Consider the following 20,015-nt stretch of genomic DNA (forward strand, 5'->3'; position numbering starts at 1 on the left):
TCCTACTCCTCCTTATGTGCTGAGCAGATGAATTTCTCTGTGGCCATCTCTCACCACCACATCCCTCTGCAAGGGTGTGTGCCTCACACACTGATCAGGCCAACCTTATCAGTGACCAACAAAGTGATTTTTTTTTTTGTATTCACATTCAAATTTCTCTTGCATTGCTCCCCCCAAAGACACCCTAACTGAGAGGGGAAAAGAGCACCAGCAACAAATCTGCTGTTGACAACTACCAAGCAATGGGTTCGTGCTTTATATGGAGGTTTATTAGGTGGCTGAGGAAAAAGATCCCTCACTGAATGCACTCCAATCCTCAACCTTCATCTTCTAAGGCTTGCCTTTTTTCTTCCCATACTTGTCCTCCAATGTTTTCTGCAGGTTGAGATTTAGGGCATTTTTCTGATGCCATTTCCCTGTAAAGAAGGCAAATCATAGTTCAGTTACAGCCTCCCTTTTAATGCTATCATTCATCAAGGATTTTTCTAGCTCTAGAGCTCCCCTTTTGTGAAAATGCCAATTTCTAGTCCCCCCGCACCTTTGCCCAAACCCATCCATTATCCTTGGCAGAAGCAGCACCCATCTCAGGAATTCAGCAATGTACTTTTCCTGGCAGAAGCCATACCTAGCTCATCGGTCCTCCTCCCGTGCCAATTCTTGGGATCCCTGATTGCCTTCTGAATTATATCAGGGGTGTAGGAATCTTTCATCAAGCTTTGGCTCTCCAGTGGGCCACCTACAAGGAACAGCAAATAAGGAACTGTACGCAGAAATCGCCCTACTGCAGTCCTGGAATTGAGCAGGGGAGCAACATCAGCAGTTTCAAGGGCTCAAGAAAAGGCATGTGTTGACTGAAATACTTTTGATCAGGTGTGTGGCTAGGTGCTGAATAATAGCTTCATCATCACCCAGGGTGGAGCTTCTGTTTGCCAATTTATCTGCTTTTCATCCTCAAGTATGACACATGCAGAGGTATCATCTTGATTTGTATCTCAGTGCCCTTTCTTTAGTCAAGTGTCCACTTATCTCCTGTTGAATCTCCTCATTCCTGTGAGTAACTTCCTATTCAGCAGCACAGCTCCACAAAAAGCACCATCTTACCACTCCAGGCCTTCCTGAGCTCCTTTTCTGCCACAACACTTAACAAATAGTTCCCAACTGTGACTTCTCTTTTTATCCCCTCTTGACTTTTAGCCATTTGAGGGGGCTTTATTTTAATCTCTCACCCTTTCCTCTTCACCTACCTTTTTATTATACCCTTCCCTTGCTAATAATGATTTTGAGCTCCCTGGGGAAAGATGTCCTTCCTTTCTGGGTGACTGCACAAACCCAGGACAATGCAGTCTTCAATACCCAGCAAGGTCTTGTCATGGAACATACTGTATAAGGAAAAGGAATCTGCCTCATGCTGGTGCATGAGAAACTGGAATCAGAGACAATTATTTCAGTTTCTTGGATATGACCGTAACAAGAATGGGATGAATGCTTAGTTCCCAATATTTGTGTAGATAGAGGGATCCCTGGGGACCTTGGAAAGAGAAGTTTGGGGGAGACATTTCAGAGCCCCACATCTCTAAAGGTCTTGAAGAGAAATAACATTAGTATTGGAACTGGAGGTAACTTGGGACTGGACATGACAGGGGACATTGAATTAAAAATGGTGTTCATTCGGACAGCTCCAAACATGGAGGACAGGGGTCATGACACACCTTCACTTTTCACACCTTGGGAAAAAAAAAGAGTGAAAGAAAAGAAAGGAATACACAGAAAGAGAGGCTCTAGCTTTCCTTTCCTCAAGCACCAGAGCCTGGAAAAGCAGTGACTATGGATAGAAGGAGTAAGAGGGGGAAGTGAGGGTCACCTATAGCCAGGTCTCTACCCAAAGCAGTGTGGCTGCCCCGAGGCCAGGCAAAGTGTAGATGGAACTAGCTTTGAAGGTCAGGCATAAGTATGTGTGTCCCCTCACCTTGGAAGATATTTGATCTCAGGTTAAAACCCAGCTGGTTGTAATCATCAGAAGATGTAGAGTTCAAGGAGTTTTTTAGCATTACAGTACGCTCGCTGAGTCTTTTCTGTCCCATGATTAATGCTGCCTTGCGCAGAGCTTGCCGTTCCTGAAAACACGAACAACAAGGAACCACTGTCAGTCCACGTTCTGTATGTGCAGCAAACTCCTGGCATTTCCACACCTGCACAGGTTTTTGAGCTATGACTAATCCCTGGGACCTGGGTCTGACCTTGAGTCTCACTCAGCGGCTTCTGTAGGCATTGTAACTGCATGGGATGACTAAGACTGGTAAAAAGGGGGGGGGGGGCAGGAATTAGAAAGGGATGGCAGTGTTCGGCCCTGGACTGGGTCCAGGTCCCACATTGCTTTGCCTTGCTGAGTTGGGACTCTGCCTGGCTACAGGAACCTTATAAATGAAAGAAGGATGGAAAAACAAAATTTAAAAAGACTTGGGAAAGGCTGTCTGTGGAATGTCACTGCCCCGTAGTGTGAAGCCCAAATCCATCCCTCTACATGTCTTCTAGAAACTGCTAATATATTGCTAACAGAAACTGCTAATATCCCACCCACTCAGCCCCCTGCTACACCATAAAAACAGCCTTCAGCCTGCCACAAAGGATACATGAAATGGCTTCCTCCAATACCTCTTCATCCCTGGTAAGTTCATCTGCACTGGCAAATTTGTATTTGCTGTTAGTATGGATCAAGCTGTTTCTCTTCTCCAGAAGAAGCTTCCATTCTGCTTTCATATCTGGCCCTAATGATGCTAAGGACTCTTTGGCACTTAATCTGCTGTTGGTCTTCTTGGCTTTTTCATAGCTAGCTTTGATGGTCTTCTGGGAAGATCCAGGCCCTCTAGACCTCAGTGTTTGGTGCAGGTCTGCTACTGGTTCTTTGGCATTTGAGACAGGTTTCGTGTCTTCTGCTTCCCTCTGCCTGGATATTGCAGACAGGCAGTAAGTGCTGTTCCTCCGTCTTGGCTCATGCCCCACTATTGAGTCTTTGGTGGCAGAAGTATCTTCTATTTTCTCTTCATGTCTTCTTAAATCAAGACTCTGCATGGGGGGAGTTTTGGCCTGGAGACTCTGTTTGCTCTGTTTTTTAGTCTGAACACACTTTGCAGAAGGAGATGCCTGGTATTTAATAGATGTGGAATCCTTTGCTGTTCCCTGAGCCACTGGGCCCTTGCAGATCTTCCAGGAGGCTCTGCTAGAGCTTCTTTGGGAAGTTCTCTGTCTGCTGGGACGTAAGCCTTCTGGAAGACGCTCCTTTTTCCCTTCCTCAGGTTCCACTTAAAGACAAAAATAATAGCTCAATGAATTTGATACTCTTTTGATGACAGGTGGTACTGTAAATGGAGCTGGAAACAACCGGACATGTCATTGTGTCATTGTTAGACAACAAAAGAAACATTAAAGGTCTCAAAGAGGGAAAGAAAAGACTAAAAACCAACAACCTAGCAGCATTATACCAATCTTCCTGCTGAACAAGGTGAAGGTTCCTGAGGAATCTTAAATGTTCTTCAGAGATGAACATGCACACAAGTGTGGAAGTAAAAATCTTGTGGTCAAACACGCCCACAAAGGTCTGTGTTTTCTTATGTGTAGGGGCCCCTCCAACCCATGATCACTCTCACTCTCATGAACACGCGTTTATAGTCTTTGTGACTCATCGGTATTTGCTGATGAGTTTACAGCACATCAGTGGCTTACTGACCTCATGCAGGGAGATAGTGAGACAAGTCCACCAGTGGAGGTAGACACTCTCGGGCAGGGGGATTTTAACCCATCAGCCCATGGCACATGGGATTTCTGTCCGAGTAGTTTTCACCCACAGAGGTACATGCAAATCTGGATGGCATGAAGGGAGGGAGGGAGTGACACACAGCCTCACGAGCTGTACTGCAACGCAAGCTCTGAAGGAGGGACAGCTTCTCTGCCATCTTGCTTACCTGAACTGCTGTTGGCCAGCACAGAGTCACTTTCTGCCACATCAGGTGTAGGGGAAGTTGGAACCTCTAGCACACCCTTGGAAGAGAAACAAAGGCTGTGTCAGGCCGAGAGACAGGAAGGAAGGGGACAGTGGTCCTGATCATCTTTAGATGACGTAGAATATTCTCACACAAATGTATTATACACCTTTCTAGACCAAGATAGAGCTGTCCCTGCCTGCCTGCATGGTTGGTCCTACAACCCATGATCCTCTTAGATTGAAAAAGCATGGAAGTCCTGCAGGATTTCACATTAACAGCTCCGATGGGACAGCCTGCCTAGGACGTGGCCAGCCAGTGCCTCTGGGGAATACTGGGCTGCAAGAGTTTTCACAGGCAGTGGTGCAGACACAAGCCAAAATGGAAAAAAACTCAGTGAAAATGTCATTTTTTATTCTGAAGCACCTAGAGATGTCATATCTGTCGTGTGCTGTACAATTATAACAGTTCCTTCTTTTGGTGCATTAAAGTAAGGCCAGAGAAAATGGGGAGAGGAGGTGATAAACATGTCTGTGCAATGCTGGCTACGCAAAGGAAGACAGACAGGCTGGAGACAGGGTTTCTTCCCTGATTCTGGCACAGACTATCCCATTTTGCTTTGCTAGTCCTGCTGATGTGATTGATCCAGCACCCAGCCTTTGCAAACTGCCTCATGCACTAGGAGGAAACTCACGTCTTTCCTGCAGAGGGAATGTCTGTGTGACGCTCAGTCGTGTCCTGCCAACGGCCTCTGTTCCTCATCCCAGCGGGGCCCTACAGGCTTAGCCCATGTGAAACCTGTGACAGTGTCCTGGTTTCAGCTGGGATAGAGTTAATTGTCTTCCTAGTAGCTGGTATAGTGTTATGTTTTGGATTTAGTATGAGAATAATGTTGGTAACACACTGATGTTTTCAGTTGTTGCCAAGTAGTGTTTAGACCAAGTCAAGGATTTTTCAGCTTCTCATGCCCAGCCAGCAAGAAGGCTGGAGGGGCACAAGGAGTTGGGAGGGGACACAGCCAGGACAGCTGACCCCAACTGGCCAAAGGGGTATTCCATACCATGGGATGTCATGCCCAGTATATAAACTGGGGGGAGTTGGCCTGGTGGGGCATTGCTGCTCAGGAACTAACTGGGCATCGGTCGGCAAGTGGTGAGCAATTGCATTGTGCACCACTTGTATATTCCAATCCTTTTATTATTATAATTTTATTATTGTTATTATTATCATTATTAGTTTCTTCCTTTCTGTTCTATTAAACTGTTCTTATCTCAACCCACAAGTTTTACTTTTTTTTTTCCGATTCTCTCCTCCATCCCACTGGGTGCGGGGGGAGTGAGTGAGCAGCTGGGTGGTGCTTAGTTGCTGGCTGGGGTTAAACCACGACAGACAGGTTACAACTAAAGCCATGGCCCATGGTGGTGAATATGCTAATTGTGAGCCTGCTGGCACTAGCAGCAGTACAAATGGGATCTGGATCAGGTAGGGATACATGTTTGCATTTGTCAAATTAGCTCATGACATGACATAATATGCTTACCTTCTGCTCTTGAGGTTAGTTACTGGAATGAAAACACCAGCCGATGGGACAGGCAGCCTACTGCTTCAAAGTTAACTCACCAACTGACTTGAACCAGCAGCTTATGTTTTACACTGTGCCAGTACTTTGCAGCAGCATGTCTGGTACAATATTGGGATCCTGAAGCTGAAATTACTTTATCAGACTCCAGGAGTCAGTGCTGTGTGCTCTGCAAATGTGTTAAGAGACAGAACCTCTCCCACAAAAAGAACAAGGCCACAAGAGATGAAGAGAGGAAGCCAGTCCTGGCTCACGATCTGCTTCTTTTCTGTATCATTTTTCATTCTTTTTAAAGAAGAGCCAAACATTTACACACGATCAATGTGAAGGAATCTGTGTTGCTAAATAAACTCCTGTGTTAACTCCCACCTCCCACTTAAAAGAAAAACATGTCTGCATGTCTGTCTGTTATTATTACTATATTCAGTGGAAAGAACTTTCCAGTCTGCTGTTGTAGAAATTCCTCCTCTCCCATTTCTTCCAACGAAGCAGAATTTCTTTGTAATGAGGCAATGTGCTCGTTTCCAAAATCCCATTCATTGATAACTTTAATTTCCCCAGTTCCTCCTGGATAAAACGATGCTGAAGCCTGCAACTGTTCCTACTTTCTAGTTTGCAACTGTGTACGATGTTATTGTTACTGCTTATTGTTCATTTTACTTCTGAGCCTGAAGATCCAAAGTCAAAGCACCATTCTGAGACTCCTACATCTTGATGCCAAGAAGGACTTTAAGGCCATTTGACCATCCTCCTGGATACCAGAAGCCACAGAACTATGTCTACTTATTCCTTTGCTAAGTCAATTCTGTGAGGGACAACAGATGACATACCATAAAAGACATATTTTGATCAAAGAGCTAAAAATGATTAAACTTGATCTTTTTTTCTGAATGAAAAAGAAAACAAAAAATGTATGCTTAGCATAGCCTAACACTCTGACTTTCCTGACATGGAGCCATGGAGGAAAGAGGGCGCAGTCTTTCCCAGGCAGAAAATTAACCTCCTCTGACAGGTGTAGGAATCAGTATGCCATTCTCACCAGCCACCAGATGTGGTCAAGAATGGTCTCATATGCCTTCCTCATCTGTCTAGGCCTCCAAAATATGAGGAGATTTCAGTGACTTTCCAGACCTGAGAAGCCCCATGTGTGTCAAAATGACTTTGGATCTTTTATCTTTTCTTTTTTTTTTGTTATAAAAAATTAGAAAAGATCCAGGATTGAACAAGAGGCAAAGCCTCTTCCATAACTACCTCTCTCACCTGGTCCATGATCCCTGATGTGGTGCCACAGTGAATTGTACAAGCAGGCAGGTCCTGCTGAAGTCCAGATATGCAGGTGGGATGAAGGCTGAGGAAGAGCAGAGACGGTTGCTAAGGAACAACCCTCCCTCTATCTATGAGCTGTGGTCTCCACGGGAACCAGAAGAAACATCGCAGAGATCAGTGTCATCCTTGCTGACTGAAAACACAAACAAGGAGGAGAGTAAAAGGCTCATGTCTCATGAAACACCTGTGCCCAGAAGGTCTCACTGCATACATAGGATTTCTTAGAGACTTTCGTAACACAGTCACAATAATCAACAAGACTATATTTCAGCAGAACTGCATCTTCTAGCATTTCCAAATGCTTCACATGAGCTCACTGACCCCCATCAGAGAGGAAGGGGAAGGTGCCCCCATTTTGCACATTAGACAAGGGGAGATGGTGGGCTGGCAAAAGGTCTCACATTGAGGCAATGACAGAATCACAGCTTGGCCCTCTGTGTCCAGCACCCAGTGCTATATTTTAGCCCTGGACTTTTCATCCATTGTGCGCCACCGCGGACACGAGCTCTCACCAGGTCACCAGAATTTCAGCAAGTCTCCAGGGAAGACTGCAACTCTCCTTCATGTTGCAAAGCTGCTTTTCCCGCCCAGCACAAGCAGGTCACAGGCAACAGAGAAGAATTAGAAATATTCAGAGATGCATCATCTTAGAAGTAGATTTTATTCATTGTGAGAAACCAAAAGATTGACAGAAATCTACCGATCACTCTTAGAAAAACTGGCAAAACATAAATCAGCATGTTTTTTTCTTTACTTCCATCTCCTCCCTTTCCCTGTACCCTGGGCTGGAGACAGCTGGATCTCATTGCCCAAGAAACAGCTCTCCCTCTAGGCCTTGTTGCGCTTCAACTCAGAGACCTTGTAGCGAGGTGGGGCACGGTGGAACCACTCTGACCAGGAACCGTCATAAATAGCCACATCACGCTTGCCACACAGGTAGGCTGCCAAGGCAATGTGACATGCCGTGACACCTTTGCGGCACGTGGCCGTCAGTGGCTTTGAGAGATCCACTTCTTTCTCACGGAATATTTGTTGGATCTCCTCAATACTCTTCTCATGGCCAGTTTCTGTTAGGAATGAGCGGAAGGGTATGTTCACAGCGCCAGGGATGTGACCAGATTCCAGCCCTGCAAGAGTGAACAAGAAAAGGAAACATGAGCAAGGAGAGATTAACGTAGGTGATGAAAGACACCTACAAAAAAGACATTACAGAGACATGACTGCAGATACTCCCACTCTTTCCAAGATACTCATTTGTTTCAGGTGATGATGAAGATGCAAAGCAGTATGGAGCTAAAAAGAGGAGGACAAAGATTATTCAACTTCGCTGAAGTCAAAACTTCCACAATATTTAGCGAACTATTTCCCCCCTGAAAGCAATGACAGGCAGGAATCTGAAGAAGCCCTAGACGTGACAAGAATCAAAGAACCACCACAGTAAAGATCCTAACAAAGGCGTTAAGGGGATCTGTGTAAAGAGGAATGCAGCAGTGCATTTTTGACCTTCCCCAAATATGCCAGCAGTGTGTAGTGACACAGCTTTCAGAAGCAGGAAGTGTGGCTTGTATGTGGAATTTGTGAAAGTTATTATCTGTTCACAGTTCATTCCTGTCTCACCTTAAAATTGTATTTCAGAAAAGTAAAGCAACCTTAAAGTCAGCCACATTACTGCTGAGGCAGCTATCCCAGGGCAATGGGGTCAGAGAAGTGAGAATTTAGATTTTGTATCACTTTTTATCCACTCCATGGATGAAATCAGCATGGGTTCTGTTTTTCTACTGGTATAACTGACCACTTCAGGCAAGTTGGAAGTTGCATCTCGAGAACAAGGTCTTTAGAGAGAAGCAAATATAAAAATATGATGGATAAGATTTTCATAATGCCCTTGAAATTCAAACTCTGTCACTATAGGCTTAATCAAAGTCCATTACACTCAATGGAAGCTTTTCCACTGACTTTGCGAGGCTTTGGATCAAGCCTCACTGGAACAGGAAACATTACGTATTACATTGAAAATGCATTTCAGGGAATGGTTCCTTGCCAGGTTTGAACTTCAAGGTTTGAACAGCCCTGGGAAAGTCACATAAATAGTAATCTGTTTCACTGACAGCTTTCCACTTGCCTAAGTCATGAGGGTAACTGATCTCAGGAGATGGGAGAGATTGGGGCAGGGAATGTTTGTCAGTCAAATGATCAAAGTATACCTAGTCAGAGATTGACATCACACATCATAATGACACTGCAGTTTCATCGCTCATGCAGAGTGATGTAATGACATGATGAAATACGTCACAAGGGGAAAACAGGGTTTTGGTGAGGTATTGAGGAGGGGATTTTTGCTCTGCTGGACAAAGAATGAGAGCCTAAAGACAACCAAAGCTGCCCTGAGTCAGCTTCACAAGATGTCCCCCTGTTCCAGATGGACACTCTTTGTCTCTTGATTCAACCTCCCTGAGTGCCTTAGAAATCTGGCACTGTTGTCTACTAGTCACCTCATGCATCCTTCAGAAGTGTTTACCATTACAGGGAGAAGTTGGGAGAAAAAATGCTGACTTCTGGAGGGACTAACATTTAAAAAAAAATAAAAAGACAGTGTTTTGGACTGATCCTTTCACCACATTTTTTCCAATTCCAGAAAACAACAGTTCATCACTTCAGTACAGAGAACCGCAAACCCCATGCTCATTAATACAGTGTCTGTATGACAGAGGGGAAATAAAAATGATACAAATGATGAGTGTGAGAAAACTTTGTTTGTAGTTCTCAGACTGCAGAGCTTCTCACTGGAGCATTACATGCCTAGGTATTCCACAGAGTGAATGGTCCCGACCCTGTCATTTGGCAAGGGATTTCTGCAAGGCTCTGCCGCAGTATTGGTGATCACCCAAATACAGACAAGTCTGTGGGCCACAGAACAACGCGCTCACACCATCCTAGGGCACTGGGAAGTGTACTGAGATCAAGAAGTCCTGGAGGCTGAACTAGAAGGGCCAGCTCTTGCTCAAAGCAGCTTGCTGGGTTACTGATTCAGTTCTTAGGTGTCCCAGGCCCCATGGTCATGATCACTTTTCTAGATTGTTCACACATATTAAAATAATATGGTTTATACCTCTCTCTTATTGGAGACTGCTGTGTCATACACTCACCACCCTTAAACAACTCTTCAGTTAGGAGCTGAGCAGATCTGAAAAGAAGTCTCACTTTAGAGCATTCTTTACTTTAATCTACAGGGAGACTTCCTTGCTCCAGAGATTAAAAATTCTGTTGGAGTCAGAGACCAGTGCTTGTACTCTGCGAGTGAAAGATGGGGAATTCTGTAGTAACTGCATTTACTCATGTATGTGGATGTTCAGCTGAAAGGAAGAGCTGACATTGCACAACCACAATCCCTTGGACTGCCTAAGAAGTGCTCTTGAGTGGTTGAGGAAGTTTTATTAGCTCGCTCTCTCTCTGCTAGGACAAGAGCAGAGAAACACAGGACTGGCAGGCAAGGCTGGAGGCAGCTGGGATCTGAACAGGGGAGAGGATACATCTGCCTCTGCCTCATATGACACAGAGCATACTCCATGCCAGACTCATGCAGTCACCCTTAGTAACTCCAGGAAGGAACCCTAGGATTACAGAGCCTGTCTCCCAGTGACTACAGCGATCACTTTATAGGCTTGCTCTCATAAAAGCATCTATCTCAGAAGCAGTTTGGATTCTTGCCATGAAACTTTCCGCTGAGGCACCTCCTTGCTCACATGAGGAGGAATATTCATTTCCAACATTAAGTTCATCGCAGTCAGTCCATACACCATTTATCCTTGAGCTAACATTGCCCTGCGGCTGAAATAGGTTTTTTCCCTTTCTGCTACTGCTCCAACATACTGACGGCAAGCACTCAGCACTCCCAACAGCCTCATGCCCTTAGCCTAAACCCAGTAAGAGCTCATTAGATACACTTTTCACTGCCTCAGCCACCCTAGAAACAGTTCTAGGTGACCACCATGTTTCTGGATAAGGAAGTGGCATTTCCTAGCATCTCCATTGGTAGACAGGAGGTTAATAATTGCTGTCGTCAAGGCCAAATTGCATCTGAAGTTCTTGCACCCAACTAATTCATCCAAGTCTTATCCTCTTCTATTGCTTCCAAAAGTGAGTCTTCAGCTTCTAAGAGAAACACAAGCAATTAAGTGTTTTGGGCTACTAAGCATCCAACCTTGCTCTCTGTAGCATTATACCTCCTGTCTCTTCTATCACTGCCCTCTTCTCACATTGAACTAATAATTACCCCTCTAATACTATGTCCAAAGTATTAATGAAGTCCAAATGGAACAAATCTACCTCACAGGTGCTTCCAATGGCTGCAAGAAAAGATCAGACATAACTTCTAGGCATGCATGTTCCCATTTCTCTTATCTGGCAAATCAATTACGTTGGCAAGGAAATAGAGCCCCTAGCTGCTGTACAAGTTTAATGAGGTATTTTATTCAATTTTGCCTTAATTTCAAATAATTTTTCTTGAGCATTTTTTGAAAGTCTTCCAGTTTATCCATGTTATGATAACAGATCAACAGCTGCCTAGGTTGTGCTGTACCTCCTATCCTAAATACAAATATAAACTTTGCTAGTGCTTCTGTCCTACAGAACCATGCTCTGATTAAATTTATTAAATTCTTGCCTCATGGAGTTGCAATGTCACATGACTGTTTTTTGACACTTATTTGGGATGGAGATCATCTGCCTGACAAATTTGAGCACATGGATATCTTTTGGTTATACTCCCTCTTTAAGAATTATAACTTCCGCTCTTTCCCCTTCTTCTTGCTACCCCTCCTCCTACTCTGCAGACTTATCCTCTGGAGAAAAAAAAGATCGTAGCACAGACTCAGTATAATTCTGAAGCTGTACACAAATATTCTTTCATCTGGAACCCCTGCTAACTGCATAGCAACCCTATTTACTCCTTCTCTCCTTGTTCTCTTTTTATTCACTTTGCTCCAGCAGTTTTTGTTATTTTTTTAATTCCTTTTGCCAAGTCTCACTCAGCTTGGCTTCTGGCAATCCTCCCTCACAATTTGTAACCTGTAATATGTTATCTTCTTCACTGCTTAATCCCCTTTTCCACATCTGTTAAGATTCTCTGCTTAAATATATATTTTTTTGTTGGCTATTTATCTAGTACGACTACAGCCCCTTCTCTCTAGCCTTTCCCTTTGCGATGAAAGCTCCAAATGGAATTTCTTAACGTCAAAAAGATAAAATATGTGCCTTGTGCACATTTAACTCCCCTTGGTCTTGGAGTTGGCTGACTGCAGATAGCTGTTCCTTTCCAAATGCCTCCTCTGTTGCCTCCTTTCTTATCTCTCTCTTCCATTCAAACTGTATGCCTCAGAAGGGACCATTAGTGATCTCACCTAACCTACCATGAACTCATTGGAAGGAACACTTTAACCTTGGTCCCGGCCAGCTCCCTGAGAGTCCTCGCAGTCAGATCAATAGGCCTTTGCCACCAATGTCAAAATACTGTGTGTGTATACAGCCAGAAAAAAACCCTAAGAACCAGCAGAGCCATGGTGCTAATTCTGGCAGCTGATGTTTGTCACCCTCATCACATGAATAGACAGTTTTGGATTGTAGGTTCCTGTGGGTTGAGACAGACTTTGATGAAGTCTTTCACTCTCTATGTTGTGCCTTGAGTATTACTTCATGGTCCAAGTAGAGCCAGTCCACTCCCAGTTGCAGACTCCACTTGGAGAAGAGAAGGAAGAAGCAGCAACATTTCATTCACACTCCCACTGCCACTGAACATTCAATATGAGCAAAAGCTTTATGTTTGGGGCAGGGAGGACTGAGAGCTGGGAAAATGGGCAAAACCTTAAGAGTTGCATATGTGCAAGGGAGACAAGGACTACCCAAGGGCTGAGAATGAGAAGAAAAATAGTTGGAAGCTCATGAAACGACTTTGGGTTTGCTTTCTTTTTTAGATAATAGATTTCTTGTCTGGCAACCTTCCCCTCTGTTCTCAGGTGTCTCCAAAAGAATTCAGAAATTCGCAACTTTTCTGTATGCATTTGTTAGCTGTAGTTCTTGTTCCTCAGTTTTCAGTGCTCAATACTCAGAAAGACTCAGCACTGGTAACCATCATGCAATTATTTTTATCAGCTGTCCCTGGATTGCCTGGGATTGTCTCAGTTCAGGCTGGCTCCATAGACCTGCACCCTACAGCGCCTGTGTGAGCAGGCCCTTGCAGAACCTGGCTGGTGCGTTACTGAATCACAGCTGGCGAGCAGGACCGAGTTACTAGTTCCTCCAGAAACACAGCACTGTGCAGCGACACCTTTAACCACTCAGTGCATAGGTCAGGGCTGCACACCTGATGGGTTTATGCTGCACACCATGCATGAACATCCAAGCTTTTTCATCCAGAGCAATACCTGCGTTTAAGACCTATGAGACCTGGCTTACAGAAACACCATCCATTTTTTTTTCCACCTTGGCAACCTGGGTAAACCCCTCCCAGCAACTAAAAATTAGCCATGTATTATGGTTTATCCTGAACGCTACAGAGGTCTAAATCCCAGCAAGGTAGCTGCTGCATAAAACAGGGACAACTAATTCTTACCACAAGGAGCTGAAAAACTAAAGAGGCAAAAGAGTCAGCTGAAATTAGCCTCTTCTAGAGATGGAGTTCATGGAACTGGAGAGATTAATTGACTTAATTAGGAAGTCAAGAGCTGAGGCAATAATTAAACTGAAATCACCTCAAGACCATTCTTCTCTAAATTGCAGGCAACGTTTCTCCTCCCTGATTGGATGACCCCTGTAATTAATGAGCATTGATTTCAAATTGCTCTTTTAGGTGTAAGCGCTGCCTTTTACCCACTGCTGGCTGCAGTGCAGCTACTGGCTAGCCTGGTTCAGAAGGCTGTCAAGGTCCTGTGGAACAAGCAGCTGCAGCTGGAGTGCTTATCCTGCTGGATCTGCTGTGGGAAGCAAAACTGGACCACCACGAATAAACTGTTCCATGCTGACTCATTTCAAAGGAAAAATTTGTTTTCAAGATGCTGTCAGGGGCTGCGGTATTTGTCACCTGGTGACAACTTCCACTTTGGGAAAGAGAATGCGAAATCCACCAGCTCCCAGCGAGGAGCGTTTTATTCATGTCTTAAGGTTAAAATTCAACCTTCACTTTGATGGGCTGCAGTAGGTGAAGAAAGAGAATGAGTGATAAACCTAACTCCCCCTCTCTCCCTGCAACAGTCTCCTCTGTCACTCCCATTACCTCGCTCAACCTTCAGCATTGTCTTGCACAGGTCGAGTGTGTTTGGGGGGGGGGCTCACTGTAAACACTTATGCAAACCACGTGTACAGAGCCATTTACAGCCAAACGCTCCTGAGGTTCAGACGCAGGAATTTATTTCGGGGCACGGTGTCACACTCAATGGCTGTCCAGCAGCACACACATAAGAAAACAGCCAGAACAGAATGACAATCAACCTGCAAGGCAGCAGTGCAGCACTGCCTCAGGACCGCAGAAGCCTGCCGCACACCCGCTCCTGCAGCGTGCAGCTCAACTCAGACCCAGCAACTGTTGCTGAGCTTTCCTGTGCTTTGTTTTTGAAACTCTGCATTTCTTTTTAAACCATTTCTGTGATTCCCTTTTGGAGGAGAGGTTATTCTGGGATATACCAAGGCTTAAATTACACTGTAAGGGCCTCCTTTAACAACTAACTTGAATTTCGTTCCAGGCACATTGCTGTACCAGCTGTCCCCACTGCACAGGACTCCCCCCTCCCCTGCTGCTTGCATGTGTTTGACCAACATAACAAAATCAATTTTTGTTGCTGTTACTTGGGGCATCCAGAAAAGAGAGGTTGACATCCCATACGTTTGGGAAGGGTTTGGGGCTTTTCTTGCTTAAGTTTGTTAGATTTAATGGCAGAGAGCAAAAAGACAAAGATCAGCTCGAGCAAGCTCTCATTTGCTGGGAACCAGAGCAAGAAGGAAAATGTCCCTTGGGTTACTGTATTGCCTAAACCCTGGGCTTTTGCTGGTGCATTCATTATGGTGAGAGGTGCCTGTATGAATACTGATAGTCTGTGCGTGTCTGCTGGTGTTAGATAAGACCCTGAAAAAACCCCTGGGAGCTCCCACCTCCCTTGTTTGCATTCTGATTAACTTCTGCAGGGTGTGGGATGGGGGATCCTGGAGCCAACTGACTGCAGACCTTTTCTACTATTTCCTCCTGCAGCTTTACAGACAACTACAAGAAAAGCATTCTGTGAGGGCACTTGGGATCCGAATGCTCAACTGTGGATCCCTTAAGGTAAATCAACAAGTTAGGCTGAGGCATGCCTGTGCATTAGGAAAATCTCTTTGCGGGCTGGGACGAGCTGTTACACCCAGACTAGTATCGACACTCATCCTGCTCTGGTGCGGGGAGCAGGTGCCGTTCCCACCTCCGTTACCTTGGTCCAGCTCGGTCCCCCGGAACCGGCCCTCGGGGCGGGAATCCACCACCTGGAACCGCAGGGACCCCACGTTCTGCATCATCTCCTCAAAGGTCTTCAGCAGAGCTGTGTTCAGCTTGGCCTTAAAGACGGCCGGGGCGGGCTGGCTGACCTCCGCCGTGACGGGGTGGCCCTCCTTCACCCAGTTCTTGAAGCCGCCATTCAGCACGGAGACCTCCTTGTGCCCGAAAGCCCGGAACATCCACCAGGCGCGGGGAGCATAGAAGGTGCCCAGGTCGTCCCCGTCATACACCACGACGTGGCTGTCGTTGCTGACCCCCAGGCGCCCCACGTAGTCAGCGAAGCGGGACTCGCTGGGCAGCATGAAGTCGTACGGGGAGGACTGGTCCCGGCACTCCTCGATGTCGAAGAAGGACGCCCCAGGGATGTGCCTCTCCTTGAATTCCTGCCGGGCGTTTCGCTCCTGCGGTGGGTACCAGGAAGCATCCAGGACCCGCAGGCTCGTCCCCACCCGCCCGGCCCGCAAGGCCTGCGAGAGCCATTTGGCGCTGACCAGCGCCCTGCCGAGCACCTGCGGCGCCATCTGGGAGGGCGGAGGCCGAGAGGGGGCGCCGCCCGCGGGACCACACACACACACACACAAAATGGCGGCGGCGGCGGGAAGGGGGGACGCGAACCGGGAGGTGCCGCCCGAGGAGGCGGCGCAGGGGCGGGCAGCACCGCCCGGGACCGGCCCGCTGGGAAGGCTCCGGCTTCCCCGGCGGCGGCGGCGGCCATGGCTGGCGGGGACTGAGGGCGGGTGCTGCTCGGCTGAAGCCCAGCACGGAGGTACGGGGCTGCCCCGCTCCTTCACACCGCCACTACGCGGAGGCGAACCGCGGCCCCGCCGCCGGGACGGGAGGGGTGGCGGCGGGGGTTCAGCTTGTGTGAGGGGCGGCCAGGGCGCCTGGTAAGGCCTCGGTTGAGAGATGTGCTCCGGGGCGGTGAGAGCGGTGGGGTGCTCGGTCCCCTCCGCTGGTGTTAGCGCTGGTTGGCGGTCGCTGGAGGTTGGAGGGGCCTGGTGGGCTTCAGGGGGCTGGGCGCAGGGCAGGGCTGTGCCATGGCTGTCCCGCTCGGGGCGGGGTTTGGGCCGAGCTCTGTGAAACTTATTTTCAGGGCTGGAGCATTTCAAACCCTTCGCTGTAGGCTTAGCCAGCACCTCAGTGCAGGACGCAGGTCTTTGGTCCCAAAATACATCTTCGTCCAGTCGCTTTTTGTCAGGCTCGTCTCTAATTTGCCACTCTCTTCCTTTTGCAGTCAGGTGGATCTAGGCAGGCCCCAGGAATCGGGTAATCTTGGCCAGGACTTGGAAGCAATGTCGCAACAACTCCTCTACCGTGCTCTGGTGTCTGCAAAATGGCTTTCAGAAGCGATCAAGTCCCAGCAAGCTGGTCTGGCCTTGAGAATTGTGGATGCATCCTGGTATTTGCCAAAGATGAAGCGTGACCCGAAGCGGGAATTTGAGGAGCGCCATATCCCTGGTGCAGTTTTTTTCGACATTGACCAGTGCAGTGACCGTACTTCACCTTACGATCACATGCTGCCCAAGGCTGATGACTTTGCTGAGTATGTGGGGAAGCTGGGTGTGGGGAATGATTCCCATGTTGTGGTGTATGATGGCAGCGACCAAGGCCTCTTCTCAGCACCTCGGGTGTGGTGGATGTTCCGGGCTTTCGGACATGAAGCTGTCTCCCTTCTGGATGGCGGCCTGAAGAATTGGCAGCGAGAGGGGAATGCGCTGAGCTCTGGCAAAAGCCAGGTAGCTCCCTCTGAGTTCCATGCCTCCTTGGACAAGTCCCTGGTGAAAACCTACGAGGATGTCTTGGATAACTTGGATTCCCACCGCTTCCAACTAGTGGATGCGCGCGCTGCAGGACGGTTCCGGGGAGTAGAGCCAGAGCCCCGAGATGGTAATGTGCCTCCTGACACATTGGCATAATTAAAAGGGGCTTCATTTAAGGTGCCCATCTGTTTGAGTCCTCTAGAGGTAATGAAGGGAAGTATGGTTGCCCTTTATGGGATGGGACTTGAGGCAGTGTATCCACCTGTCCTCCTCTCCTTTTGACTAGCAAGTGCTGCTCTTTGAAAATTCAGGAGTGGGAAAGCTGTGTATTTTTTTTCTCATGAGGGGCTGGGGTGAGGAATGTAGCTTTCATACAACTCAAAGATACTCATTGGTCTCTTCATGTGCTGGTGCTGCTTTTGCCCTCAGAAGGGCCTGTGGAGCTGCTTCAGTCAGTGCCTCATCAGAGTGGGTTGCTCTGATGTGGGGAAGATGTGGAGGGAACTGGGAGGAAGAACAGAACTTGACAGGATTGTGTCCATGTGGTAACCTGAAGGTTAGAGCTATCCTTCCTGAGTAATCAGTAATCTAGTAAAGTAAAGTTTAACAAAAATAAATGTATTTGTTTTAACAAAATACACTAAACAATAAATACTCTTCCCAGTGAAACAGGGAACAGGTTTTGCAATGGATTTGTCCCAGACAGTAGAGGTTAATTCCTATCTGTATTGCTTTTCCTCCAGGAATTGAGCCTGGTCATGTCCCTGGGTCGATGAACATCCCCTTCACCGATTTCCTCACAGAGTCTGGCTTAGAGAAGACCCCTGAGCAGATCCGCAGTCTGTTCCAGGAGAAGAAGGTGGACCTCTTAAAGCCAGTGGTAGCCACATGTGGCTCTGGGGTCACCGCCTGCCACGTGGCTCTGGGGGCATACCTCTGTGGCAAACCAGATGTTGCTGTGTACGATGGGGCCTGGGTGGAATGGTACATGCGGGCACAGCCTGAAAATATTGTTTCTGAGGGAAAGGGGAAGACGGTGTAATAAGCAGCTTCATCTCCCAGCTGTGCAGATAATTTGCCTTGAAACAGGATTTGGAAAAGATGGGTTTAGCATTCCTGGTTAAGTGTCTTGAGGTTAAGGTGTTGGCTAACAAGTATGGGCACATGGGCACTTTCTCCTTAACCTACTGCTACTGCTTAGGACCATAAAGATGACCTGGGCAGCCAGCTCTAGGGGACCCTGCTTGAGCAGGTGGGGTGAACCAGATGTCCTCCCAAAGTCACTTCCAACCTCAGCTGTTCTGTGATTCTGTGACCTCTTTACCGTATCAGATGGAAGGGAGAGAGTGCTGGTGGCAGCATGGGGAAGTAATTGAGTCAAGCCAAGCTCATGATTCAGGATGTTCCAGCACGTTCACTTACAGGATGGTCATACTTGTATAACTGTACCTCATGATCCTGCTCGCTGCCTCTGTCCTAGAAGCCTTGCATGCAATTTATGGCTGTTTTGAGTGCAAAACTTTGGGGAAAGACGCAGCTGTTAGAGGAGCAAATATGGCTCCCAGGTTGCCGCTTAGGTTAGAGACTCAGTTTGGATTTCTTCTTGCATTTGGACTCTAACTGCAATGCATACTTAGCCAGTTTTGTACACCCGTAATCCAAAATCCCCCTTGGGGGAAAAAAAAAAGATTCTGGGATTAAAAAAGGGTAAATAAACATGTGTTTCAAGGTCTGTCTGCTGAATGGAACTTATGTGAGTGTTGCTTGGGTGATTCCTTTTCAGGAACTCTGTTTCTATGGGATCACTTTGTCTTGATGATTTGAATGAGATGTTTTCTTTTCTCCATGAGTAGAACTATGTCTCTTGCCCTCAACAAGCTCTTTGGCCCAGGAAAGACTGGAATGCTTCTCTCTTGGGACTTTTCACCATCTTCTTCCTTTCAGTCCTTGTCCATTTGCTTTTTGGCCTAAAACTCCATGTTAGTCAGTCACAGCTCTGTTCTTCAAAGACTGGATGTTAGCTCACATGGTGAAAATTGGACTGCATGGGTGTTTCTGCTCTTTCCATGAGAGTTACCATGTAACCTTAAAAAACTTAGGGGAACTGAGATCTACAGAGGAATAGCCCACAATGGCACGTATTTTTCCCCAAGACCATTGTCTTATATCTGAGAGTTGAAATCCCCCTGGGTATCCTTCACAATGTTCAAGAATTTGTTCTCTCTAGGATTTTTTTCCTCTTAACAGAAAAAAAAAAAAAAAGAGAGCCTGCACCTATTCTGGCCCACTGGTAACTTAGAAAGTTATTGAGACAGGTTCTGCTCTTGGGCTTGCAGCAATAGGTACCTGTGGACATCTGAGGATGATGGGGTTGTCCTTTCTAGGGCATGCTATGGATGCTTATGGTCGCAGATTTGCAGCGTCCCCTCCTAGCCACTGAATATGAGGGCCGGATCCTTTCCTATTGGAGAGTATTTATTCTTCATGTTTCCTTTGGCCTCTGTTGGCTGCAGGCCTGGCTTCTTCCTGGGCTTGGCTTCCATGCACACAAGCTCCACTTCTGCGCACCTGTGGAGATGGAGTTCCACTGTCCAGATGATTTCCTCCTCTGTCCTTCCCACCCACATGTGCAACCTGACCCTTCTTCCCACCTATTTCCAGTGAAAACATTGTTTCCCTACCTACATCCAGTCTTAACAACATAGCTTTTCAGGGGCTTGGGGCTGGCATTACAGCAAGTGCTGAGTATGCAGAGTGTGCAGGGGTCTGAAGTGAGTGACCCTTTAGTACGCGGTGCAAGACACAGATCTGCCAGCTTCCATTTAGTTCTTTGGGCTTAGACTTCCCAAAAGGGC

General features: G+C 46.9%; 3 protein-coding genes across 7 annotated transcripts; 1 reads left to right on the forward strand and 2 right to left on the reverse strand.

The window, feature by feature from the left end:
- Positions 1–7,470, reverse strand: TEX33 (testis expressed 33). 3 transcript variants are annotated; one of them, XM_052789243.1, is made up of 7 exons: positions 7,395–7,470; positions 6,808–7,015; positions 3,960–4,035; positions 2,653–3,299; positions 1,967–2,114; positions 626–736; positions 1–416 (listed from the first exon to the last, which is right to left on the reverse strand). In XM_052789243.1, the coding sequence occupies exons 2-7, from the start codon at positions 6,823–6,825 to the stop codon at positions 331–333; spliced, it is 1,086 nt and encodes a 361-aa protein (XP_052645203.1). In that variant the 5' UTR covers positions 6,826–7,015; positions 7,395–7,470; the 3' UTR covers positions 1–330. The 3 variants fall into 3 exon arrangements, with proteins under 3 accessions (XP_052645203.1, XP_052645202.1, XP_052645204.1); XM_052789242.1 differs by having other exon boundaries at positions 7,284–7,438; XM_052789244.1 differs by having other exon boundaries at positions 6,817–7,438.
- A 54-nt stretch (positions 7,471–7,524) lies between these two features.
- TST (thiosulfate sulfurtransferase) lies at positions 7,525–15,981 on the reverse strand. Its single transcript, XM_052789248.1, has 2 exons — positions 15,336–15,981; positions 7,525–8,009 (listed from the first exon to the last, which is right to left on the reverse strand). The coding sequence occupies exons 1-2, from the start codon at positions 15,919–15,921 to the stop codon at positions 7,711–7,713; spliced, it is 885 nt and encodes a 294-aa protein (XP_052645208.1). The 5' UTR covers positions 15,922–15,981; the 3' UTR covers positions 7,525–7,710.
- MPST (mercaptopyruvate sulfurtransferase) lies at positions 15,174–18,908 on the forward strand. 3 transcript variants are annotated; one of them, XM_052789247.1, is made up of 3 exons: positions 15,174–15,193; positions 16,635–17,287; positions 17,904–18,908. In XM_052789247.1, the coding sequence occupies exons 2-3, from the start codon at positions 16,693–16,695 to the stop codon at positions 18,200–18,202; spliced, it is 894 nt and encodes a 297-aa protein (XP_052645207.1). In that variant the 5' UTR covers positions 15,174–15,193; positions 16,635–16,692; the 3' UTR covers positions 18,203–18,908. The 3 variants fall into 3 exon arrangements, with proteins under 3 accessions (XP_052645207.1, XP_052645205.1, XP_052645206.1); XM_052789245.1 differs by lacking the exon at positions 15,174–15,193 and adding an exon at positions 16,053–16,166; XM_052789246.1 differs by lacking the exon at positions 15,174–15,193 and adding an exon at positions 16,168–16,287.
- Positions 18,909–20,015: the final 1,107 nt, after the last annotated feature.

The sequence above is a fragment of the Harpia harpyja genome, chromosome 6, assembly GCF_026419915.1.
Source record: "Harpia harpyja isolate bHarHar1 chromosome 6, bHarHar1 primary haplotype, whole genome shotgun sequence".
Taxonomy (NCBI): domain Eukaryota; kingdom Metazoa; phylum Chordata; class Aves; order Accipitriformes; family Accipitridae; genus Harpia; species Harpia harpyja.

Bases quoted from the DNA above. Each gene is read 5' to 3' on its own strand.
- TEX33 (XM_052789243.1), bottom strand. The intron at 3,300-3,959 runs GTAAGCAAGATG...TTTGTCTTTAAG, and splicing joins GCTGGCCAACAGCAGTTCAG to TGGAACCTGAGGAAGGGAAA. The intron at 417-625 runs GTATGGCTTCTG...CCTTCTTTACAG, and splicing joins GAGGAGGACCGATGAGCTAG to GGAAATGGCATCAGAAAAAT.
- TST (XM_052789248.1), bottom strand. From the start codon at position 15,921: ATGGCGCCGCAGGTGCTCGGCAGGGCGCTGGTCAGCGCCAAATGGCTC. The intron at 8,010-15,335 runs GTAACGGAGGTG...TCACTCTTGCAG, and splicing joins GGGGACCGAGCTGGACCAAG to GGCTGGAATCTGGTCACATC.
- MPST (XM_052789247.1), top strand. From the start codon at position 16,693: ATGTCGCAACAACTCCTCTACCGTGCTCTGGTGTCTGCAAAATGGCTT. The intron at 17,288-17,903 runs GTAATGTGCCTC...CTTTTCCTCCAG, and splicing joins AGAGCCAGAGCCCCGAGATG to GAATTGAGCCTGGTCATGTC.